Here is a 27,513-nt window from a genome sequence, read left to right as displayed (position 1 = left end):
ACATTCTCTGAGGATCCCAGTCGTCAGAATGCCTTTTTTGCCATGGAAATGTATATTATGGTGAAACGAGTCAAAGCGTAGGCCTAAGTGAATTCAATAATAGGTGGATATTTTGAACATATTCTTCAGTAACTGAGAAATAAGTAATATATTTATATTTATTCTGGATATAAAAATGCATTTCTAATACAACTGTGTTTCCGTTTTATGAATAAAATTAATTTTATTAAATTTCCGTTTTATATAGTATTAAAAACTTGGTAACGCAATTAAGAATCAGCTTGTATGATGTAATAAATATAATATTTCATGGAAATAAAATATAAATTCAAACTAGGAAGAATAATGATTATCAATGAAATTCCACATAAAATTGTCATGAACCACAAGGTTTGACATACCCCCAAACATCAGTTCCTTCTTTAAGAAGAGAAATAATTTTTTCCAACTTTAAAAACTAAAAGCTGATCAGACAGTTTTGGCTGACAGAGTAAAAACGCTGAGGAGAGGTTGAAGTGGGGCTAGCATTCTAGTCTCCCCTCCAGCCAGCTAGTGGAAAAAAACACTTTTTGATCGCCTACCTCCTGAGACAGACCGAGCTGACCCGTGGCTGGACATCCCCATGGCAACTTAGGATGGACATCAACAGTATAACGGTATCGTTCCACATTCAATTTATTTTTCAATATTGTTTTGATTTTAGAAATTCCAAATTAATTAAAAATGAATAATGCTTTTTAAACTGTCATATAACTTGTTTAAATAAAAAACACAATAATCTGTCCAACACATTTCTGTCTAACGTTTTGTAAAATCATTGGCAACAAAGTTTATTTTAAATTCTTAAAATTGATTAAATGCTCAAAATTTCATAACCTTCCTTAATTGTTCTGTATTAGAATAGTTGTAGCATAAATAATTTTATAAAACCAAAATATGTTAAAATTCACATTTAAATCTCACAGAAATTTCTTCTTTTAAATAAAATAAATCTGACTCCTAAAAAAATGTTTTTCTTTCAAATTCAAAAAATCAACTAGTTGATAATAAAAAAAACCAACTGCTTTTGCTCTACCATCAAATGCTACGCAACAACAATATTACAGTGTTCCCGTCTGGGAACTGGTGGATCGCCCCCTTTTATCACTTTACAAACAGGTCACCAATCATTTATTACAAATTATGGATATCACAGTTCAATCAATTTAATGTTACAAAATGTTGTCAACCACACCAAAGACTTCTGCTACTGCAAATATTGACAACAGGGTGAAGAGTGAAATCTTCGGGGCGGTGAAGGCATTCAATTCGGATTTTCGTTTAATTGACCGAGCGAAGTGAGCTCTAAGATTCAAGTCGAAGGTTTTTTCATTCCTCTTCATGTTTAAATGTTTGTATGTTGCGCATTTACGGCGAAACGCAGCAATAATTTTCATGAAATTTGACAGGTATGTTCCTTTTTAAATTGCGCGTCGACGTATATCAAGGTTTTTGGAAATTTTAAATTTCAAGGATAATATAAAAGGAAAAGGAGCCTCATTCATACGCCAATATTAGAGTAAAAATCAGACTAGAATTATTCATCATAAATCAGCTGTCGAGTGGATTATGAATTGCATGCCATAACGCATGCAATTCAATATCTCAATGTAACTTGGTGGAAAATCAGCTGCTGTGTGGACTATTAATTGCATGCCTCATTGAATGCAATTTCAATGCACTATCAAATCAATTAAATATTGATTGCATGCAATAATCCATTCAATTTATAACTAAAATAACATAGTATTGTCTCTCGACCTTTCTCTGCTTTGAACTCGGGCTGTCCTGTTGCCAGTATGTCTTGAAGGAGATTAGCTTTTGATACACCAACCCCAACAGCCATTAGCCGTTTTCACACTGATATCTTGCCGACACTACATACAGACAGGATTTACTCTGATGGACATTATAAAAGGAGGCTGTGGTTTATAACTGCGCGAGGTCTACTGTTCAAAGAACTACTAGTATAAATTAGCATTCGAAAAAATGCAATCTCTCATTTATTTCAATCTCTAAAAATCTGGTGTGGTACACTCACACAACTTTCCTTGCTCATATTTGAAACTACGATCAGACTTTTGTATATGTGTATATATAATTGTTTTCAGAGTACTTTTTCCTTTGTGTAAATTGTGAAATTCGATGATTTTTTTAGTCGTAATTTTTTTAAAGTCGTCAAAACAGCTGTTCTACAGATGAAATATCTCGACTATTTGTGTTCTTTTTATGAACTGCTCTACCTACCTATCTCATGCACGAGTAGGAGGTTACAAAGTCCATTTCTCAAGGATGGGGTGGACCCCCATTAGTTTCCCACAAAGGAGACTCATGCCAGTTGATAGAGCTGATAAATAACTATACAGAGTAAGAATTTGAAAAAAATCGGTCAAGTTATTTTGAGAAAATCGTGAAAAACATGGTTTTTTAGTAATTATCCGCTATATTTTTCTCAAGTATATTACGGAGCTCCTGCAATTTTCTCAGAAATGAGACTCATGTCAGTTGATAGGGCTTATAAATAGCTATCCATGGTATGAATTTAAAGAAAATCGTTAGAGCCGTTTTCGAGAAAACCGTGAATAACATGGTTTTTTAGTGATTATCCGCCATTTTCCACAAGAATATTACGGAGCTCCGGCAATTTTCCCAGAAATGAGACTCATGTCAGTTGATAGGGCTTATGAATAGCTATCTATGATATAAATTTGAAGAAAATCGTTAGAGCCGAGAAAACCGTGAAAAACATGGTTTTTTAGTAATTATCCGCCATTTTTCCGCCATTTTGAATTCAATTCTATTGAATTTCTTATTGTCAGATCCTAATGGTATAAGTACCTTAAGTTTAAAATTTCAAGTCAATCGGTTGATTAGGAATGGAGTTATCGTGTTCACTGACATACACACATACACACAGACCAACACCCAAAAATCATGTTTTTAGAATCAGGGGACCTTGAAACGTATAGAAAACTTGAAATTAGGGTACCTTAATTTTTTTGGAAAGCAATACTTTCCTCACCTATGGTAGTAGGGCAAGGAAAGTAAAAAAGAATGGGGTTTATGAAATAGAATAATTTGATACGATCTCACATTAAATAAAATTTTATAATCTTTTTTTTGTATGTGAGCGGCTGAAAATACTTTTTACTGGTGATATTTTCCAATGTTTTTCTATTTGTATACTATCAAGTTATTTATTCATTTATTGGACAGAGCAAACAATACAGTAGTCGGAAAAGAAAAAACAGGCTATTGCCCAAAACTTCTTCAATTTCCTAATTTTGTCTTGAAGTTACCCCCAAGTCGTCATCCTTCCAACAGGAGAACCGAGGACATGGCGTTTATTATCATGACTACCAGTTTAGTTTGCAAAAACTTTCTCTTATTATAATGAGAAAGAACAGCATAGTTGAGCAACATTACAAATTTAATTAGGTACCAATTCAAAGCATATATACTTGAAATTATCATATTTTGCTATAGAAAAATAAGAATAGCTTCACAAAACAATATTTGTGCATCTAGAGACAAAAGTGCATCCTTTTCACCCTGAAATATATCTAAACTGACGATTTTTTCCATTTTGATTCAATGACCGGGTTTACACACAACCAGACCTATTTTGTAATGACACCAAGAATACAGATAAATTGGAAGTTGTAATAGGGATTTTCGTTTAATAATAATTTATTAGACACCAAGAATGTCGTCCGATTAGCTGACGTCCCTTTTAGGGACATTCTGGGTGTCGTGATCTTTAAAACAAACTCTGGTTGCCTGTAAAGTCGGTATACGGGCGAAAGTTTTACGTGACAACGACTTTGAGAGGTAAAATAATTTTAATGTGAATATTCATTTGTATAGTAGGAAGTACTGAACGTGGCGCAGTCGCAGGAGATTGCTTGCGGCGCCTGCGCAAGTTGATTGCTCCGTTTCACTCTCTCTCCAGGTGAATTCCTTCGGGTTGCTGCTGCGTTGCTCACCACTGCTCCTATTCGTGCTCTTTCCAGACGACCGGGAACCGAAACGAACGCTCTCACTCGCTCTCATTGTGAGCGCATAACGCGGAGCGTAACGCAGTTTCTTGAAGTGTCACCCGGCAAACCAATTTATAAGACGTTGTCACGTCAAAAATCGTTGACGTTGAAAACGGCCAACATGGGGGTTTAATCATGAGTCACTCAATGGAATCTTGGAGAAAGAGTCTCGTAAAATACTGGAATTCTGTTCAATGAAGTAGAGTAGAGGGAAATATCATCAACTTTGATATTATTCTTGAATTGATTAGCAGATAGGACGTCAAAAATAAATACATTACTCTAATTAGAAACTCAATTTTTATAAGTACAACATATCCATTCACTTCACACAATACGTTTCAAGATACAATCCATACAGTAATTTACTTTTGAAGCCTCATTCCACACTCTCAAAACTTCATTTTATATATAAATTTCATTTTAAAATATGAAAGATATTAACAAATAATAAATATACAACAGATACATCAATTTATCAACAATTATCATGTCATTATTACTCATTATCAAATTGGACTATAGGTTTCACGATATCCTCTCAAGATTACCGTAGGTACTCTAAAAATATCAAGTTCTCCCACATCCATTTTAAATCTAAGTTTGCACAATAACACTCATACTATTCACATAATCTGGAAGTTTTTATAACGGCAGAACTAAATACAGTTCCGAATGTAGATTTAAAACCATCATTGATCTCCAGCATTATTTAGTATACTGACGACATTCAGAAACCAAAATCCTTTCACTTTAACCAAGTTCATTTATGTAGGCCTAATTTAAACATAAATCTGTACTTGACTGTCAATTGTAGAATCTCGTGAGTTTTTATATTCTCCAACATTTGATTCTTTGCTATTTGAAATCAGCTACTTCAAGATGATGTGGCAAAGAATCAAAACTTGGAGAATATAAAAACTCACGAGTAATTCCAACAATAAGTAATTCAAAATATTCATAACAATCAATACAAGAGATAATTCAAAGTAACAATTACGGTACATGTAAATATTATGTTTTAAGCAATAAAGTACGTTGATATAATTTAGGAAAGCAACTTTAATGTTAAAGTTGGACTATCATATTCATAAGCTGATAAGCAAGCAATCAATGTCATGATATAATACAATGGAGATAAACATAATAAACGTATATACTCGTAATTCAATGAAAAACACATTACAGACAAAATATTCATTCTGAAAATATTAATAAATATAAATACACTATAACAAAAAATAATGCACATTATAATTAAAACTACAACGAATAGGGAATGGATGTAGAAGCTTAATGGGATGGAAAGATGACGTAATAGATAATAAAGTATATTTGAGAAATTGAATAGATTTGAATTGATAGAAAGAAAAATAAAAATCTTAGTACCCTCTAAGATTTGCTTTCTATTTCTATAAAAGTAGCCCTATACAGAAAAGAGATAAATAAGTTGAATTGATAGATATATAGAGGGGAAATTGGAAAAGAGATCACAGTAAAAGAAAGTCTTGGATTTTTAGTGTTAATAATAATAATATCGAGTGATCTGGCTGGCTCAGGTCTGGTGTCAGAGTTTTCAGGTCGCAACTGATCAATCTGCTGGTAACAATCATAATTATGGATAAATTGAACAGCAAAATTATAAAATTAAGCTGAAAAAATATAGATATTGAGCAGATTTAAAAAGAGTTATTGAGCTACAGTATTTTCCAAGCTGTTATTGAATGAAGAATGACAAAGACGATTGACTGATAAAAACGAGTTACAAGCCTACTCAGAGAGAGTTGAGCAAAAACTTGGAAACATTGCAAGAGAATAAATTCATTTTTCCAAAAACAATAAATGTTGAAGCTTTATTATCAGCCTCCAATTGCACCATTTTGGAACCAGAAAAATCAACAGTATTCCACGAGCACACAACTTATACACTATGTGCCGGTTGCACAAAAGCTGGTTAAATTTTAACCGTGATTAATTCCACGAGAACCAATCAGAGAAGGCTATTATAGAAAAGACGAGAATTTTAATTGTTATTAATTTCACGAGAACCAATCAGAGAAGGCTTTATAGAAAATACGGCTTCTCTGATTGGTTCTCGTGAAATTAATCACGGTTAAAATTTAACCGGCTTTTGTGCAACCGGACTTTAAGAAAAATAGGTTTTTGGCGTAACGTTTTTACACTAGACTTATACTAGAAACTAAAAAATGCATTGAATCGATTAGATTCACAACGATTCTTGACCGAGCTAATTTCACTGTTTTTCAATGCTAAAAGCCTCATTCATTTTCAACTTTTACCAACCAGAAACCTTCATGCTAAGTTAACATTAATGACGATAGCATTAGTATAGTTGAGTATCAACTGACAGATCGACCCAGTGAACTAGGAACGCAAGCTAAAGAACTTGAAGCAGAGTAAACCTGGATTAAATAATATCAAACAAATAAATAAATTTGGATTGAATAATATCAAACAAATAAATAAATTTAGATTTAATAATAGTAAACAAGTGAGTAAATTTAACTTCATCTCTCAGTTTACTCATTTAATAATGTTTTACAAAATATAACATTTCAACTTATTTGTACTCTACTGTTTTTCTATTTGCACCAGAGCTTTTCAAAATCAGTTATTCCTGTAGGGTTCAAACACGGTATTTAGATGAAAACGGTAGGGGTCATCATGAAATGTGTGCACAGTGACCAGCCAGCTAGATTGCGTCATCGCCACCAACCGAGGTTTTTAATTGGCAATTTATGAAACTTATTTATTAAAAACAGATGATTGGGTATAAAATGACGTCAGCTACACCGGAAATTTAGCACAAACATTCGCGTGACACCTACCGTCTTCTTCTATATACCGTGGGTTCAAACCTTTTCACAAACTCAACCCTAACCAACTCACATTTTTTAATGAGCTTTCATAAATTTCAACAACTTCCTTTTTTATCCGTCTCTACTTGAACATATGCACAAAATTAACATTTCAAACACCCAACATTTTACAATCCCTTCATACAATCAAACTAACTTTCTAAACCTACCTAATTCCTTCTCAATTATTTTTCCTCTAGAACGCTTCAATCTAATCAAGTGACTTAGTCAATTCTTGTTGCCTGGTTACACTTGCACACACAAACACACACAACAAAATTCACAAATAAGACTTTTCCAAATGCTTAGTTTTTATATTATTATAATACATGATATTACTAAAGCCATCAAATATCTTCCTATTTCAACTACCACTTTCAAGTTGCAATAGGATAGTTTGTCTTTGGTATAACAAACAAAACCACACGCTTTCATCGAGTTATACTAAATGCCATCACATTTTAACGAAGTAACCTTGTTTCACAATAGGTTTATCCTAGATAATGTTCACAATTTATAACACAATGTTTTTCGGGTTATCTACAGCGAATCTAATTTTCAAACCACCAATTCTAAGTTCATCGATTTACGATGCATTCGTTACTAGATACGAGTTCACAATCACCACCATCCGACTACCGTAGTTCTAAAAACGTCATTCATAATTTCCAACCACATTAAACTTTCGTTATAAGTGAGCGGGAAATTTGGTACCTAAACAATATTACCAACCCAACATTTTAATTTCACTCTCCCCACCGCTTTGCCAAACTGTTTCCAAAAACGTCATTCAACGCTCCAACCCTAACTACAAAACGTCCGTACACCTACCCTATAGAGAGATTCACTTCCAACTGTAACCAATTCCAAGGGCGAGACCAAATTAAGCGTTTTCTCAGGCGTTTATAGAGTCGGCAGGACAGGAATCTCTCCGACTGGCTGATTGAGTTAAAGCCTGTGTAAGAACGCTTAATATAATGGGGTTCCCTTATAGATAAAGGGAAATTCATTCACGAGAAAACGCTTGAAATTACAGCGGCATAACGGTAGCTGAGCTGCCTTTTTCTCGTGTCTGAACGATGATCTACAGAGTGTTTCAGAGAAACGGGAAATTTTGAAAGTTGAATAATTTCAAGAAAAATAAATCTTTAAATAAAGTTTTTCATATCATTCAATAGTAAAAATAATGCCATTTTAGAATAAATAATACCGTAACATTTATTTTTTGAAGATGACATCTTGCAGGTGTATTCCTTTTCTACGCAAACATCCCTGTAGTCTCTCCCTCACATTGTCCATGGTTTGACGTAACATTACAACTGGAATTTTAAAACGTTTCTCGAATCTTGGCTTTCAATTCTTCCGTTGTTGCAGAATTGAAAGCCAAGATTCGAGAAGCGATTTCAAATTCCACTTGTAATGTTAAGTCAAACCATGCATGGACAATGTGATGAAGAGACTACAGGAATGATTGAATAGACTTAGAACGTTGTCAAAAATCTACTTTAATTAAATAAAAATTAAAAATTAATATTTTACAGGAGCATGCTTTCGTGTGTGCTCACACATCATCAGCACTGTAAGTTACAGTAAAGTTACAGGAAGTAGAAAGATTCCAACTTAACAAAAACAAAAGCAAGAGCTACTTGATCATTCTGACTAATTACTATTTTTAATTTATGATTTTAATTTTAATTCTAATTTATACTCTTAATTCTAACAAAATTATTAGAAATTATATGATTTCGGCCTACTTTTTATGAAAAATTTTTACTTATTATAAAACTAACAAAAAGAAAAGCAAGAGCCACTTGATCATTGTAATTGATTGTTAATTCTAATTTTCTTAATTCCAACAAATTATTTGAAATTACATGAATATTTCATATGAAAAAAATTATAATAAAATTAATAGGTGTAAGGCAGTAAAATAGGTTATCTAAGTTAAAAAGATTTCAGAGTGGAAATTTGTAATAAAATGAAGAAATTGTGAAATATCATCATCACTGTTGACAAAGTTGGAATCTTTCTACTTCCTGTAACTTTACTGTAACTTACAGCTGATGATGTGTGAGCACACACGAAAGCATGCTCCTGTAAAATATTAATTTTTAATTTTTATTTAATTAAAGTGGATTTTTGACAACGTTCTAAGTCTATTCAATTATGGAAAAGTTCCACAACATCAACATTAACACTACAAACTTAACTACAGGAATGTTTGCTTAGAAAAGGAATACACTTTTATACTATTGAATGTACTTATACTATTCAATTTTTACTATTGAATAATATGAAAAACTTTATTTAAAGATTTATTTTTCTTGAAATTATTCAACTTTAAAAATTTCCCGTTTCTCTGAAACACCCTGTACATTAATTTATCAATCCTGTTCATTCAAAGAGTGCTGACACCCAAAAGTGAACCTCTCTACGGTAGATAAGCTTCACTTCAAACTGTCAGTATTCCTCATATGTAATATCAATACTTTCCATTCTACCAATGGTGACAGTTTAAAGTGAGGCGTCTCACTTTAGCAAGTGTCATTGGAAAATGTCTAGTGCATTAACCTAGCGTTATAATTCGTCGGGGTTTCTGATTCCTATACGATTACGGGGAGATGTGGAGGAGGAGGAGGACGATGATGGTGAAGGAGGGGGAGGGGAAGAAGCAGATGAGGAGGAAGGAAGAGGAAAAGAAGAAGGAGAGTAAGAAGATGTGGAGGTGGCCACTTCCACTTGAACCAGATCGTCTCTATCGGCGCGCGCATTAGCTTTTCCCAGCCACTTTTCGGCATGTGGTTTGGCGAGCATTTCCAGGAGCAGTTTTCGCAAATGTTCGCGATAGTAGGGCGAAACTACAGCCGTCGTTGTTCGTTGTACTTCGCTGCTGATAAAGGCGTCGCGACGCCCCATCCGGTCGGTGTACGCTGGAGTCACCTGACCACTGGCCACGTCTACTAGGTTTTGCTTGCTGCTAACTGCTTCCGGTTTCTGTCCAACAAATAATTTAAAAGTGAGAATTTCCAGAAAATTAAACGCAATAAGCGTTTAAATTTAAAAATTAACAAAAGCCTTCCAATCTTGACACACATGTTAATCATATAATCTTCAGTAGCAATGGTGGTCACATTGGCTGTTTCACACATACCGGTCACCTGGATTTGCGACAACACAATATTTATTTATTTATTTTATTATTATTATTTTTACAAGAAGCACTGAATGGGAGAGAAAAACTAAGGATACTCCTTGTACTATTTCTCTCCCAAATTTAGATAATAATTTAAAAGTCCGAAATGAGGTTATGATTCCACTTTTCTGAAATTTAGTTCTTTTTCACAATCAGAATCAAGTTCAGAATCAACTTGTTTTCAAAAAAAGAATTCTTAGATGGCTCAGCGGTTTTTTGCCTGACCATTTAGAGTCCTTATTTTTCGTAGTTTAAATGTAATTTTGGTGGCTTGCAATAAGCATTAGTAAGATAAGCTGTTATTGGAAAGTGTGCAAGGTGAGTGAATGTGAGAGTGAATGGTTGCTAGTCTTTTCATTCTCTCTTCTTTTCCTTTCTCCATTTATTCATGCATTTAAAATGCCGTTTTCGAAATCCGGTGACATAGAATAGTATATTTCGCACCTAGAGCAGAAAATGAGATTTTTCCGGCTCGAAATCGGTATTCAAGATTGAGAGCCGGAAAAACATTTTTGCCCATGGTGCGAATGATATTTTTCGCCACACTACAGGTATTGCTGACAAAATAAATAAAGAATTCAAAATGAAGAATACTTGTTATCGTACCTATCTCTTGATTTTAGTGGTAGAAGATTTGCAGTCAGGATTTCAGATTCTTTTAAAATTTTACTTGGAATATCACAGGCGTCGTCATCTTCAAGCATTTTTAAAAATTTGGAATGCGCTAATCAACAAAAAATAATTGAATAAAACTGGTTGCGAAACAGTTTGATTCGAAACTCGAACTGAAATCATGGCGACTTCAGCTGATGAAGAAAGTGGACACTCGCCCGATCTAGCGGATGACTTCTTAACTACAGACTTCCATGAGCGGCTGGAAAGAGTACGTTTTCCGGTCTAGGCCGGAAAGAAACCCTTTTCTGACGTCAGACAAGAGTCGTCTGCAAACAAGGTCTTTCAGGTCTACGTAGGGACTGGAAAACAGTTGCTTTCTGTGCAGTGTGGCGAAAACATATAAACAGAAATTGCTCTTTTAATAGTATAGGATTAACAATAACACCTGTCAACCTCAAGAGTGAACCATGCTAAATGAAATGGAATCGTTTGACCATCATTGTCCATAGAACTACTTTTCAATGACGTAATTCATTAATGAAATTTTTATTGCATTCAAACTTGACAGTGAGTAAAAGCAAGTTAGTTTAACTCAAAATACAAAAGTAAGCTAACCTGTGAATCTGAAGAATCATCATCATTGAAGAGGAAGTTCTGAACGGAGCCTTTGATTTGCTCTAAAGTGCTCAATTGAACAGGCTCTTTCCGTTTCTCAATTTGTACATTACTTCTTGTTTCCATTTTTTCTGTAAACAAAAGAATCAATTGAGATTCATTTATAAATAAAATCAATGAAATAGAAAACAATAAGCATACACTGACAACTGAAAAAACTCCTTTCCACTCTGTAATTTTTATTAATTGTCCAAAATGAGGTTATTCAACAATCATTTGTCCAAAGATTTACAGATTCACAAAAGCTAAATTATATATTTCTCAGATTTCGTCAGATTTTTTTTCATAAGATGTCCAAAGTGGAGTCATTCTGAAACGCTTCCGCAGTAAGCTCTTCCACCCAGCAATGGTCGGCGTAGTTCCGCCTGGTGGACAGACGAAAGATCAATCCAGTCGGTTATTTGATCCCTCCAGCCAGGCTCAGCCAAGCAGCCGAGACAATAGAACAATGGAGTGACGGTCTTATTCGCGTTCATCAGCAGTTTTCTTTCTCACGATTATTTTTATTTTTGAGCTACCTATAATCAATAATAACTCCAGTCACCAGTAAAAAGTTTCCAGAAACATGGTGTACTACCATATTAATGACTTTTCATGATGATTTTTAGTTATTTAAAAACAATGTTGACATTCTGAGCCTTCAGGCTAAACTTGGGGTCGCTGAGAACGAATCTGCAATCAAAATTTCTCTATCACGAAAAAATAATAACGAAAAAACCCAGCTGTTGATCTTCCGGCAACCGTTAATAGTCATCCTGCAATGCGGTCGAAACACTTCCAAGCCAGACACCCATCTCAAATGACAACAACGCTGTGAGAAACCATCCTGCACTGCGGCGCTAGGCAATTTATGAAAATTTTAGTTTTATTGAATATTTGAGTTATAAAAACAACAATACTATATACTATTGAGAGATGAATTGATAATCATTTTTACCGTTGACCTGATGGTCAGACATGGTGATAATAGTTGACGGATCATAGGCGAGAGCTTGCAACAGCTTCCAGGCGTCCTTGCTAAACAGGAAGACAACGGGGATGGTGACGTCATCTTGGCCGTCTCCCGACATGGCGAACATGGGGGACGCAGCCCCCCCTCCAGACGTACCACCTTCTCCCCCCACTGCAGCGTTGTCAACTACTATGCCACCCACGGCCCCTGCTGCGGCCAACCGTCGAGCCTAAATCACCCAAAAAATACTATTAAAATGTATAATTTAACACTTGAAAATTGCACTCATTCATGAAATTTTGACAACATTTTATATTATTCGAAAAATTAATTATTATTCTTTTTTTACTTTCCTTGCCCTATTAACTACAGACTTCCATGAGCGGCTGGAAAGAGACAACTTTCTGGCCTAGACCGGAAAAGAAACCCTTTTCAGACAAGAGTCGTCTGCAAACAAGGTCTTTCAGATCTACGTAGGGACTGGAAAACATCTGCTTTCTGTGCAGTGTGGCGAATACATATAAACAGAAATTGCTCGTTTAATAGTATAGGATTAACAATAACACCTGTCAACCTCAAGAGTGAACCGTGCTAAATGAAATGGAATCTTTTGACCATTATTGTCCATAGAACTACTTTTCAATGACGTACTTCATTAATGAAATTTTTATTGCATTCAAACTTGACAGTGAGTAAAAGCAAGTTAGTTTAACTCAAAATACAAAAGTGAGCTAACCTGTGAATCTGAAGAATCATCATCATTGAAGAGGAAGTTCTGAACGGAGCCTTTGATTTGCTCCAAAGTGCTCAATTGAACAGGCTCTTTCCGTTTCTCAATTTGTACATTACTTCTTGTTTCCATTTTTTCTGTAAACAAAAGAATCAATTGAGATTCATTTATAAATAAAATCAATGAAATAGGAAACAATAAGCATACACTGACAACTGAAAAAACACCTTTCCACTCTGTAATTTTTATTAATTGTCCAAAATGAGTTTTGATACAATTAACGTTGTTCTCCATGTTATGAGGTTATACAACAATCGTTTGTCCAAAGATTTACAGATTCACAAAAGCTAAATTATATATTTCTCAGATTTTTTTTCATAAGATGTCCAAAGTGGAGTCATTCTGAAACGCTTATTCATACCCATTAACGAGAGCCAATAATTATCACTTTTCAATACATCATCAACATTACACTCGTAGTACAACTTCAACCATCAATCCCAAACACTATATTTGAAGAAATTTGTAGCGAAATAGAAAAAATTATCAAATTCAGTTCTTGTCGACACTTTGTTATTAGTTTTCTACACAACGATAGTTATTGAAGATATCACAATTTTTATAATGTAAAAATACAGTCAAAGTATAAAATTCCAAAATTCTTCAAAATTTTCTGGTGTGGAGAGTAGAGTGCTTTTTTCTGTTCATTATCAATTTTAACGTGGACCACTATATTTATTCAGCGTATGGAAGATACACAACACATATAAAGTTCATGAGTCTCAAATGCCTACATATACACTGTATATTTCCAATCTCTTGAGAAGTTGTGTAGTTTTCGGTCAGGGGAACATAAGTTTGTCTGACCGCCATTATTTGCTAGTCCAATGTGCACCATGGAGACCAAATATAGTGAGGCCCACATTATAATGGCAGTGAAGAAAGATAGGAGAACAACGTTGCCGTTCCTCTGTCTTGTCAATGCCTTCTATAAAGGGTAACTGATACCGGTAATATTAACTGTTTATTTTCGTTTAAAACAATCGATTATATTTTATCAAACAAGAAATTATATTTTTCAATGATTTCATAATGATTTTTCATAATCAAGATCAAATATTTTGATGATTAATCAATCAATCATATTTCAACATTGTTAAAAAACAATCTGGCAACAGAGAAAACGAGAAAGAGATAGCGCTATCCGCTTTGTTAAATGATAGACAAGGATTTTAATACCATAGCTAAACAAGCACTGCAATAATTATAACTTGGACCTCAATATAGCACTACACATATATAATAATAATAATTTCTCTGGTGGTGTGCACAACACGACCACAGGAGTTTATTCAAAATATAGACATGATTACAGAAAGCATACCGTACCGTATAAGCTACAATATTTACAAAGTATTAATACAATTCGTTGATTACTTGCTGATCTATGAAAATGTGGCCCCCACTATACATGAATACTGTATGTGTCGGGATGCCACTAATTTTGCTATTGTTTAAGACTTTATGCCAAAAGTAAAATATTCTAATAAAGATACATCTTGTGAGTCATTAGAAGTTCATGAAAACCACATTTTTTTACACAAATTTAGAAAAGAGAATTGATAACCAATGATGTAGAAATTTTAGATAAATTTAACATAGAAAACAATTATAATATTCATGGGAAACATTTATAATATTCAATGAAACAGTATGGGAATTTTTTCATAGAACGAATTGTTCTCCATGCTTGATTATATTATCCAGGAGCCACTTTTTTGTTTTCGATTTGAATGAATTGATTGGAACTGTTTCTTAAAAAGCTAGCTCCGCAGTGCAGGCTGGATGCTTGTCTGAATCGGACTAGGCGCTGAGACAGCAAATAATAGCAGCGTTGGTGGGAATGCGAGCGGCCGCAGTAAGCTCTTCCACCCAGCAATGGTCGGCGTAGTTCCGCCTGGTGGACAGACGAAAGATCAATCCAGTCGGTTATTTGATCCCTCCAGCCAGGCTCAGCCAAGCAGCCGAGACAATAGAACAATGGAGTGACGGTCTTATTCGCGTTCATCAGCAGTTTTCTTTCTCACGATTATTTTTATTTTTGAGCTACCTATAATCAATTATAACTCCAGTCACCAGTAAAAAGTTTCCAGAAACGTGGTGTACTACCATATTAATGACTTTTCATGATGATTTTTAATTATTTAAAAACATTGTTGACATTCTGAGCCTTCAGGCTAAACTTGGGGTCGCTGAGAACGAATCTGCAATCAAAATTTCTCTATCACGAAAAAATAATAACGAAAAAACCCAGCTGTTGATCTTCCGGCAACCGTTAATAGTCATCCTGCAATGCGGTCGAAACACTTCCAAGCCAGACACCCATCTCAAATGACAACAACGCCAAGCTGTGAGAAACCATCCTGCACTGCGGCGCTAGGTTAATAGCTATAGGCAATTTATGAAAATTTTAGTTTTATTGAATATTTGAGTTATAAAAACTACAATACTATATACTATTGAGAGATGAATTGATAATTATTTTTACCGTTGACCTGATGATCTGACATGGTGATAATAGTTGACGGATCATAGGCGAGAGCTTGCAACAGCTTCCAGGCGTCCTTGCTGAACAGGAAGACAACGGGGATGGTGACGTCATCTTGGCCGTCTCCCGACATGGCGAACATGGGGGACGCAGCCCCCCCTCCCGACGTGCCCCCTTCTCCCCCAACTGCAGCGTTGTCAACTACTATGCCACCCACGGCGCCTGCTGCGGCCAACCGTCGAGCCTAAATCACCCAAAAAATACTATTAAAATGTATAATTTAACACTTGAAAATTGCACTCATTCATGAAATTTCGACAACATATTTATACGTATTATTCGAAAAATAAAATATTATTCTATTTTTTAAATTAATTCTTCTATTGTTGACCAGTGGCGAAGCTGAAGGGGAATCTAAGAGTCTGATGCCCCGTTTCACCAACCTTGGTCAAGGCATTTGAACATGGTTAAAGTCTTTCAGCTGATTAAATCAGAAATAATTCGTTCCACCAACACCAGTTACGTTTGACCACGGTCAAACCGATGGTTAAGTTTGACTGCCGCCGAACGGGCGATCAAATTATTTGAACACGGTCAAAAGACTGGTTCGATCAATTTCCTTGTTTCTTTGTGGGTTATGTTTTTGAGGCAATGAAAAATTTCAAAGTTTTTAGTGCGATTGATTTAATTGTACCTAGTAAGTTATTTATTAGGTTCGTTCTCAGAATCTTTTAATAAGTAAATTATTATAGTATAGAGAATAAAGGAGGATTTTGAAAAGGATTTGCTTTACTCTTTTATTACACAGTAGGCCTATATTATTCAATCCTTAGATCAACCTTGCTGCTTCAATGTATCTCATAAGAATTGGAATGTTCTTTTGTTCATGAAAAAAATTGTCAAAAAATGATGGTGATTTGTAAATTCTTTGTACGAAAGAATTTTCCAGACCGCCTTCCAAACTGTTTTGTGGCTCTCTGTCTGGCCGACAGCAGAGAGCAGACTTGCTAGGCTACCTATTTATTCTACATGGTGAGTATCAAACTCATGAGACTCTCAATTCATTCATAATGGGTGTGGCGTATTGTATGGTTGCTATGACAACGTGACGTAGCACCACAGCCACATAGTAGAACTTGGAGTCTAGGCTCCTACATTTGGGTTCATAGTTCGAGTTCCGTATCGACATGGAAGTAATCGTCTTCAAACATCGATCATCGAAGCTTTTAAAAATTTGATAATTTCAAATAAATCAGTTGGTTTGTGGCTCGTTTACACTTGGCTTGTTCTTAACCTACAACTCGGTTTTGGCGGTTTGCTTTAGATTACTCAACAATAATAAAACCAAATCCTTTTTCAATTTCAGATTTATTGACCGAAGCGAAGCTGAGGTCTTAGTTTCGACTCGATCGGCTTTTGTCTGTTTGTTTGTTTGTACCGCAGTTACAGTCGCAGTTATTGTCCGATTTGGATGAAATTTGGTATGCAAGTTCTTTGAAACAAGGCGCAGAAACGTATGTGTAACGATTTTTGATAAGACCTCCGGTTTTAATATAAATTGTGCCGCTCTAAAATGTGCTGTATTGAATGAATGGTATCGTTGGAATGCTATCGATGGAGGACAAGAGTTGTCAGCGGTGAACCTTGAAACGTCTGAGCCGCTCCAAATCATACTGTATTTATTAATTGAGGAAAACTTCTCACTTGATTGTACCATTTCTTCCCTTTTCAACACAATATTTCCCTGTTTCATAGATGAATAGTTTCTAGACCTACCGAACCGGCCGGAGACATCACAGCTTAGTTAGTTAGCTCTTTTTTTCGCTTTAGTATGAGATCGGAAACCGACTTGTGAGCATAAACATTCTGCATAGACATAACAAGCCGCCATAACATTGAATCCACTTTTCATGAAAAACATTATTAGCAACCTTCTGTCATTGTCACCAACATACCCATGTTATTTAGAATCATTTCCGTCTCACTATCGTCTTTGAGACGATTCATGGTCTAAATTGCCTACTGCATATTCCATTTTTCTGTCAGTTGACCGATTTCTTATAACTAATTGTTAAAAAATTTGTAATATTGTAAATATGGGGACAATATGAAGGTAACTCCTTGAGAGACATTTATAAGTCCGGTGTCCCTGGAAACAATGTCTTTAGCACTCTCAAAGGAGAAAATAATAGATGTCATGGATAAATCTTCACAATATACTGTACTTTCTTAATGGCCCTTCTCATTAGTTCGAAAGTTGTAGGCTATTCATGAGCGAGGTCTACTGTTCGCAGAACTACTAGTCTTTAATTTGTTGTTGAACTTTCAGGATAATTTCTTATTTCTTAATAATTATGCAATGGATGGGTGTAATGGTCTAGTGAAGTATTTTCTTCAAACTCCGTTTTCTCTTGTTTTCTCTTTCAGTTATAGGTAGCTTCGCCACTGTTGTTGACAAGTAAAATTTGATAGGATTAGGCTTGTCACTAACGGTAAAACATGCATGATACACATGTCATCACACAAATCTTCGAGCAACATTTTTTGAGGGCACCTAAATTATATTTCTATCATTTCAACAATTTATAATTTACCAGTGGTTTATTTATTGCTATTGTGACTATTGTGTTTGTTCATTTTTTGTGTTAGAAGCCACTCGCTGATGACGAAACATGCATGAACATGTGTGTGGCATGATAAACATGCTTGTACATGCATGTCCATCGTTAGTGGCCAGTCTAATGAGTGAATACTGGACTCATAGTCCAGTGGTTGTCAAACTTTTCACTTCGAGCCCCCCCGCAAAATTCAGCTATAAGCCGGGCCCCCCTACATATAACAACAAATTCAATACAAACAATTATAATTTATTAAGGTACTATAGCTAATATAGTACATAGTTGTTACTTTTATTTCTCATAGCAATTAACAATAAAAAGTGTGAAGGATGAGCTTGTTTTTTCACACAGAGTTTGTTGAAAAGTGGTGTCAGCTCTGATTACGCTACTCTAAGTTCCTGGGTCACATCCAGTCTTGATGTAAATTTACTTTTCCTACAGATACCTTGAAAAGTGACCATTTCTTCACTGATTGCAGGCCGCAAAGAATTACTTTTCCGCACTAGTGCGCAAAGTGAGCACTTTGCGTACTTCAGATTTGCAGCATGACAACGCAAAATAGTTAGTAGGTTATATGGAGCACCAGTGCAGGAAAATCAAAATTAAGTTGGTAACACTCATAGTGAGGCCAACGTTATAATGGCAGTGGAGAACAGCGTTGCCTTGCTGTTATGTGCCTTGATTATAGTCATTTCAATGCCTACATAAGATAAACCCCCTTCAAGCAGTCAGATAAATTTTCAATTGAATTACTAATCATTATAATTCAATTATTATTATTCAATTTTAAATAAATTAAGGTTTTCATTAATAATAAAATTACACAGAAAAACATTTGATGGATTTCAGGGAATTTTACCCATAATTGCCCACTTTTCATATTCAATGGTAACTGTAGGAAAAATTTAATGTGAAATACGTGCGCAAAGTTCGTTTGCTGCACTCAAGAAACAATTATTCCGCACTCGCCTACGGCTCAAGCGTAAACGTTTCTTTCGGTGCAGCAAACTGTCACTTTGTGCACTAGTTGCACAAATAACTATTTTATGGCAGCTAGAGAAGAAAACCCAGTTTCACACGAATAAGTTGTCGCAAATGGAGTCAATATCTTTAATGCCTTTTCACTCAAAATTGGGTGTTCCTTGTGCACACCAATCCAGAAGGATGGATGTGAGAGAATATTCTTCAAACTCCAAACGCGCATAGTCACTTTGGAGATCAATGAGGTTTTCTTTTTCTATAATGTTGAGGGAGCACTCATTGATTGAGAATTTGAATCCATGCCAAACCATTCAAGTTATCATTAAAATATTTTTAAGTAGAATTTTAAAAGTAGAAAGATTGTTTATCATAATTATTTTAGAAATAAATTTAAATAATTTTCAACTTTGTGCCCTCCCCTGAGCATACATCGCGCGTCCCTTGGGGGTCGCGCCCCACACTTTGAGAACCACTCCTACAGTCCATACAAATTACTTTTGACTTGGTGGAAAATGCGGAGCAGAGAAATTGAGGGAGATCAGCCAATTGCAGTGATGGATAGAGTCATAGGTGGAAGCGCAGTTGTCAATTTGTCGAATAGAGTCAGTTGACTCAGAGCTTTCAGACAGTAAACTTAGTATGTGCATCATGAGCACTTGAACACTCACTAGAAATTAGAGAACGCTGTCCGGTTTAAAACGGCAACATCACCTACCTTTCTCTGCTGCGCATGCTCCTCCAAGTCAAAAGTAATTTTGTATAGCCTATAAATCACCTACTATGATTTTCTTTTGCTGCTTCCAGATCGATTCTCACAACACGCATTTTTGTTTACATCGTCTCTCGGCTCCCATAACAGTCTACAGAATTTAGTAATACATCCAAGTATAGATTTAAATATATTATTGAATCTTCTGAAAATGTATGAATTCAGGGCTACTCTCTTGTATTTATAAAATAGAATAATAGTACCCTTTGAAATTAATAAAATAAGAATACAAACTATAGTGAGGTCCACATTATAATGACAGTATTTGATCAACTTTGGTTTTGCTATCCTTGTCTAACATTCGACAAAGCCGGTGGTATTATCCTTTTCTAGGTCCACAACGATGCCAATTATGTTTTTGACAGTGTAGAAATATAATTAATTAATGCAGAGAATCGGCATCACTATTCTTCTATCTTTATTCACTGCTATTATAACGTGGACCTCACTATAGTGGCTATAATTTGTATTCTTATCCATTGTATTATTTTATTAATTTCAAAGGGTACTATAATTCTATTTTATAAATGATTGAATCTATATTTAAATCTTTTTAAAAATCTTATTAAAGATATGAGTGAAGGACGCCAATGACTGACCTTTTCGACGAACATACAATCTCCTCGCTCGACTATGGCGATACGACCTCGCAGCCATTCAGGATTGGTCAGTGTGTCACACGCCCTCAATGGATTGGCCACGCCCACTCGACCACTCACCTACAAGCACAAATCATCGAATAGAAGTCATTGTAACAAAAAGAGAACAAGAATCATCAGACATCAAACAGAATTGAAAAAGAAACAAACATAATAACAACAACCTTGCATTCACATAAACCAAAAATTAATAATAATAAATTAATTAAAAACGGTCTATAATGAGAGAAACAAAACAAACAAATCATAATACAAATACAAATAATCCAGAATCAGACACAATAAGAGAGTCTCTAAAATGTAGAATGAAAAAGTCGTCTGACAGAAATGATCATGCATGAGAAGTGAAAGTATATAGTCTTTAATATATTTATTGAGTCTATGGTTACAATTGAAACTATTAGCATTAAATTATACCAATTTTAAGGTGCATTTTCGTTTGTGCGTAAATTTCCACAGTCGACGACGACAAGCATTGTTGACATTCATATTGACCAAATTTCAAGTGTGCTAAAACAGCTGATTAAATAACTTTTGAATATTTTGTCTTTATTATTAAAGAATTAAACATTTCTAATAATATTAACATATTGTCATTCAAAAATATAAGCTCAACCTGCCACATTAAAACATAATTGAACATAATGTTTTAGGTTATGTAGAAAAATTTTAATCCATTGAATCTGAGATTCTCTTCCTGTCGTGGTCGACGACGGCATTTACGCACAAAGGAAAACCCAGCTTTAAATTGAAAAACATTTGAAAATAAATATCTCAAATATTGGAACACAATAAAACTTATCAAGCACCCTTTTATCACAACACAACTCGAAATTGCTCTTGAAGAGTTGAAACTAGTTGTGTTGTGATTGATAACTGTGTTTCAATAATTTCAGTAGCTGAAAGGATGAGGCGTTGATAACATTATAAAATGGTACCAACATATACCACTAATAATTAGTATCAAATAACACTATATTTGTTCAAAATCAATTCAAATTACGTACAGAATCAGGGTTCTGTTTGTTAACGTTGATGCTGGTTGTTATTTAATGTTATAACAATCAACACCAGTTCAGCTGATAATGTGGCAGGTGTTGCCATGAAACCTGGTTCTGTAGTTTTAATTGATTTTGAGGTATTGACAGCATCAACGTCTTATTCTTTCAATACTGGAGAAATACTAAAACATATCTTCCCATTCAATCAGAATGATTAGTATGTCTCAAGTTATTTAATTTGACATTTAATTAAAATCAATCGAGATAATAATAATCAAATCATGAATCATAATCATAAATCAAATAAAGATTTCTCATAGAACACTATTCTATAATCTGTTGTAGGCTACTATTCTATCGGATTCAATAAATTTCCGTACGACTAATCTATTGAAAGTGGTTTGTGGTAGAGTGGACATTACTGTCCAAACTTCGCCATGTCAACAAATAAAAAGCTGATCTATCCTATTGTAACTGTAAAGTGTGAAGTTTTTAGCTCAAAAATTTCTAGTTACATTCAAAATTTAGACTTTTTGAATAATTATTAAGTTTCTGTTCTAGATTTTTTGTGTCTAGACTCTAATAGATCAATTTGATTCAAAACTTGCTTGTTTATCTGAGTATTGAAGAGCGTAAATTGTATTTTGAAAAGTGAAAGTGACATAACCAACATTTTGATTTGGACAGTATGGTATAAATTGGAAATGGGACAGTTTTGGGCATGAGCCTGTTGTGCCTTTCCTCATTTCGAGTATTTGTACACAATGTGATAACTAAACTTACCGTGTCAGCACCTCGCAGCTGTCGTCCAAAGTGGGCGGGGCCTGCATTCAACCGCACCAGCTCATCCTGATTGGTGAACGCAATCGTCTGCGGCTGCGTCTCGGCCGCCTGCGACTTGGACAGCTCCACCATCTCCTGCATGAATAGCAGTCCCTCCTCTGCGTCCACCACTGATTTCGCCTAATAAAAAAACATGATAAATTTCACAAGTTATAGAAGAAAATATTCAAATCAATTTTATCGCCAAAATGAATAATAATGCTATAGTGAGGTCCACGTTATAATGGCAGTGTTTGATTAGCAATGGTATTGCTATCCTTGTCTATCATTCAACAAAGCGGATAGCTCTATCTCTTTCTCGCTCTACTCTGTTGCCAGATCGTTTTTTTAACAATGTAGAAGTATAATTAATTAACAAAATTTTTAATCTTGATCTTGAAAATTCATTATAAAAAATATAATTTCTAGCAAGATAAAATATAAGATTATTTGAAACGAGAATGAACAGTTAATATTACATCAATAAACCTGTATCCGCTACTTACCATGGCAATGGTATTACTATCCTTGTCTTTCATTCAACAAAGATTTAAAATTTAATATTTCAAGTACCGTGAGTAGTGAGTAGTTGAATTAACGCTTCTACAAAAAATATTATTTCATTCTGTATAATATTAATATAACATTGGTTGCCATGGAAAAAAATGTAATGTAAAATTTTCATCTATCAATATTATCATCATCAAGATTTTATATTTGTTTGTTTTTCAAAAAATATGAATTTGTGTTTAGAAATACAGTAAGTTTTCTCAATTTTGAACTTTATGAAATAGAAACTAAGGGAGTAAAAGTTGTTGTGAGAAAACAATAAGAACCCAATATAACCTATAAACTTGAGTGTTAATAGGAGATGAGATTGGGTAATACGGCGAGGCAGAACACCCAAAAGTATCTCTCTGTCAATAAAAGCCTTATGAATAAATAATTCAACAAAGAGGATAGCGCTATCTCTTTCTCGCTTTGCTCTGTTGCCAGATCGATTTTAAACAATGAATAAATATGATAATTAATTAACAAAATTTTTAATCTTGATCTTGAAAATTCATTATAAAAAATATAATTTCTAGCAAGATAAAATATAATTGATTATTTTAAACGAGAATGAATAGTTAATAAAATATTACATCAATAAACCTGTATCAGCTACCGTCTATAGAAGGCATTGACAAGACAGAGGATCGGCAACGTTTTTCTCCTATCTTTCTCCACTACCATTATAACTGGTCAATATAACTTACTGAGCGCGAGGTCTACTGTTCACAGAACTACTAGTTATTTTAAACGAGAATGAATAGTTAATAAAATATTACATCAATAAACCTGTATCAGCTACCGTCTATAGAAGGCATTGACAAGACAGAGGATCGGCAACGTTTTTCTCCTATCTTTCTCCACTACCATTATAACTGGTCAATATAACTTACTGAGCGCGAGGTCTACTGTTCACAGAACTACTAGTTATTTTAACGAGAATGAACAGTTAATATTACATCAATAAACCTGTATCAGCTACTTACCATGGCAATGGTATTACTATCCTTGTCTTTCATTCAACAAAGATTTAAAATTTAATATTTCAAGTACCGTGAGTAGTGAGTAGTTGAATTAACGCTTCTACAAAAAATATTATTTCATTCTGTATAATATTAATATAACATTGGTTGCCATGGAAAAAAATGTAATGTAAAATTTTCATCTATCAATATTATCATCATCAAGATTTTATATTTGTTTGTTTTTCAAAAAAATATGAATTTGTGTTTAGAAATACAGTAAGTTTTCTCAATTTTGAACTTTATGAAATAGAAACTAAGGGAGTAAAAGTTGTTGTGAGAAAACAATAAGAACCCAATATAACCTATAAACTTGAGTGTTAATAGGAGATGAGATTGGGTAATACGGCGAGGCAGAACACCCAAAAGTATCTCTCTGTCAATAAAAGCCTTATGAATAAATAATTCAACAAAGAGGATAGCGCTATCTCTTTCTCGCTTTGCTCTGTTGCCAGATCGTTTTTTTAACAATGTAGAAGTATAATTAATTAACAAAATTTTTAATCTTGATCTTGAAAATTCATTATAAAAAATATAATTTCTAGCAAGATAAAATATAATTGATTATTTTAAACGAGAATGAATAGTTAATAAAATATTACATCAATAAACCTGTATCAGCTACCGTCTATAGAAGGCATTGACAAGGCAGAGGATCGGCAACGTTTTTCTCCAATCTTTGTCCATTATAACGTGGACCTCACTATAGTAGGCAGAATGCAATATACATACAGATAGATAGATATATAGTTTCATTTCAACGATTGCTGAGTTCTTCCAAAGCAATACTTTCCTCAAAATACTCTCTTTGCTTTGCTTTCCTTTCCAACAGAACTTAATTGAAATTAAAATTGGTTAATTAACTTAAATTAAAAGAGCTTTAGAATTAATTTATTAACTTTCCATCAGGATTGAAAGAAGCGCTTTACCAACATCACAAGAGAAATGATAATATCATAATTTAATTTAATCAATTTTATTACATAACATCATTATCTTGGAATACCTTACCATACCATAATTTAATTTAATCAATTTTATTACATAATATCATTGTCTGGGAATACCTTACCATACCTTAGGATATTAACCTAATATATTATCATAATAAGTCTTGGAAAATTTCAGGATTTTTTCCTAAAATGATATAAAATTACGAAAAATTCATGTTGGACTTACATTTGAAAATGTGTGAAGCAGTTGAACCCTTCCATCAGCCAATGTCGCTACAGTAATTCCCATGTCGTTCAACAATTTCATGTGTTCTTCATTTCCAGACTGTAACAAAAAAGGACAACAATAAAATTTAATAATTTTTCATCTTATTCATAAGAAATGAAGATTGATTTCAATATAATGACACATTTTAATGCAATCATTCAATTTTGGTAGATCGCCTAACGATTTCGAATGAGAAATGTCAAACCACGGATTTATTAGAACAATTTGAGATACTAATTTCGGCTTTTAAGCCAATGCCATCATTCGATTTAGATGAAGGACTCAACAATTTCGAATGAAAAATGTCAAACAACAAATATTTACTATTAAATTTTATAAAACTTTAAAGTGAAAAAGCACTCACATTTTTTGATAGGCCACATCAAAAAATGTGAGTGCTTTTTCACTTTAAAGTTTTATAAAATTTAATAGTAATAATAATAGTGGAAACAAGATGGATAACCAACAACAAACAAATATTTATTAGAACCAACAATTTGAGATATTAGTTACGATTGTTACACTATAATCAACCTCTAGTAAACTTTAAATAAATCAGTGGTTTGACAATATCAAGTAGTATTCATTCAATATATACCACAACATTACCTTCACCAACACAGAGATCTAATTATTGACTTCTTTACACAATTTATGTCAACTAAGCTTAATAAAAGAAAAATAATACATAAAAATGAGTAAAATAATTCACATTTTTCAACACGACTGTTAAATATTTATTTTCAGAGATAAATTAATTGATTCGCAATAAAACATGATACATTTGAATTATTCGGTGTTTTTCGATATTAAATGCTTAGATTCCTATATTTCTTAGTCTGATGTTCTTGCTGAAAAACTTCAAATTGCCAAAGTCTCAAGCTGGGTTTACACCAAAGTTATTAACAAAATGTTAACAACTTAATCCTTATAGATTCTATTAGACTGAACATAGCTTATCATCATACACATGATGAACATATGTGTTTGTCAAGTTCCGTTCAATCTAATACAATCTATAAGGATTGTATTAGATTGAACATAGCTTATCATCATACACATGATGAACATATGTGTTGGTCAAGTTCCGTTCAATCTAATAGAATCTATAAGGATTAAGTTGTTAACATTTTGTTAATAATTTTGGTGTAAACGCAGCTTTGTTGTAAATAATCTAGATTCTGTTATTTTTTCATCAATATAAATTGGAAATCTCTATTGCAATCATTATCAATTCTTTCGGTTTTGTTTCAGATCATGTTTTCAATGAAGGAGGAAAAATATATAAATGAAATCTCTATTGCAATCATTTTCAATTCTTTCGGTTTTGTTTGAGATCATGTTTTCAATGAAGGAAAGATAAATCAACAATAGGTCATGAGGAAAACAAAAATGATACACTTTTATATAAAGCTGTGTAACAGTTCAAGAAAAGTGACAAAAACCGTTCTCTATCTTTATTGGACTTCAGTGTAAACACAAACAAAAATGACACAACGTGGTGCAATAGATAAGTAAGAGCGGCAACATTTAAAAACAGTATTCAACTGACACCAATCATCAACACTATGTTTGAACAAAGATTAGTCTCTCTAATCTTGGAGAAAAATTCATTGAACCCGTTAAATTTAATAATTTTGTACGTGTAATTCTTAAGGAAAACATTGCACATTGTGGTGCAATAACAATCGGATCTCGGAGAAGAAGAGGAGGAAGATAAGGAAACAAAGATAGTAGAATGGAAGGAAATAGAAAGAGGAAATGAAAAGTAGAGACTGGAAAAAAGTGGAAGTGGAATTTGAGATAAATACGATGATTTGCCAGCTATTCAACAAAAACATTCATTTTGTAGCTGAAGTGAATGATTAGCACAGTCACGAGATTGTTTTCCATGGAAATGACATGGTTCAATTTATTCTGAATTCTGAATAAATACATGTTTCGAGTTGCAGTTGTTAACAAAACTGTCATTATCCTCAAGCTTGAGCAAGGTCTCTCTCATTAGAGCAGGATGGACGATTAGGGAGCAAGAGAAGAGAACATGACTGTCATTATCCTCAAGCCTGAGCAAGGTCTCTCTCATTAGAGCAGAATAGACTATTAGAGAGCAGGAGAAGAAAAAAATGAAATGAGAGGAATAGAGATAGAATGATTCAGTGATTTGATTAAAAGAAGAAAGAATATATCCCTCCAATTT

General features: G+C 33.9%; 1 protein-coding gene across 2 annotated transcripts in view; it reads right to left on the bottom strand.

Moving 5' to 3' along the window:
* Window positions 1-9,238: 9,238 nt before the first annotated feature.
* LOC111046328 (ER degradation-enhancing alpha-mannosidase-like protein 3) overlaps window positions 9,239-27,513 on the bottom strand; it is an 84,062-nt gene continuing 65,787 nt past the window's right edge. Inside the window, exons 14-19 of one of the 2 annotated variants that reach the window (XM_039431675.1) lie at window positions 25,275-25,373; window positions 22,483-22,662; window positions 20,639-20,758; window positions 15,672-15,915; window positions 13,130-13,260; window positions 9,239-9,952 (exon numbers count right to left, since the gene is read on the bottom strand). In XM_039431675.1, the coding sequence (XP_039287609.1) occupies window positions 9,536-9,952; window positions 13,130-13,260; window positions 15,672-15,915; window positions 20,639-20,758; window positions 22,483-22,662; window positions 25,275-25,373 (1,191 nt within the window). In that variant the 3' untranslated portion in view covers window positions 9,239-9,535. Of the gene's footprint in view, window positions 9,953-11,381; window positions 11,513-12,378; window positions 12,623-13,129; window positions 13,261-15,671; window positions 15,916-20,638; window positions 20,759-22,482; window positions 22,663-25,274; window positions 25,374-27,513 lie in introns of both variants that reach the window. The other variant, XM_039431673.1, reaches the window with a different exon arrangement.

This window comes from Nilaparvata lugens, chromosome 6 (genome assembly GCF_014356525.2).
Source record: "Nilaparvata lugens isolate BPH chromosome 6, ASM1435652v1, whole genome shotgun sequence".
Taxonomy (NCBI): Eukaryota; Metazoa; Arthropoda; class Insecta; order Hemiptera; family Delphacidae; genus Nilaparvata; species Nilaparvata lugens.
Note: the sequence above shows the minus strand (reverse complement) of the source record. Positions and strands in the feature narration are given on the sequence as shown.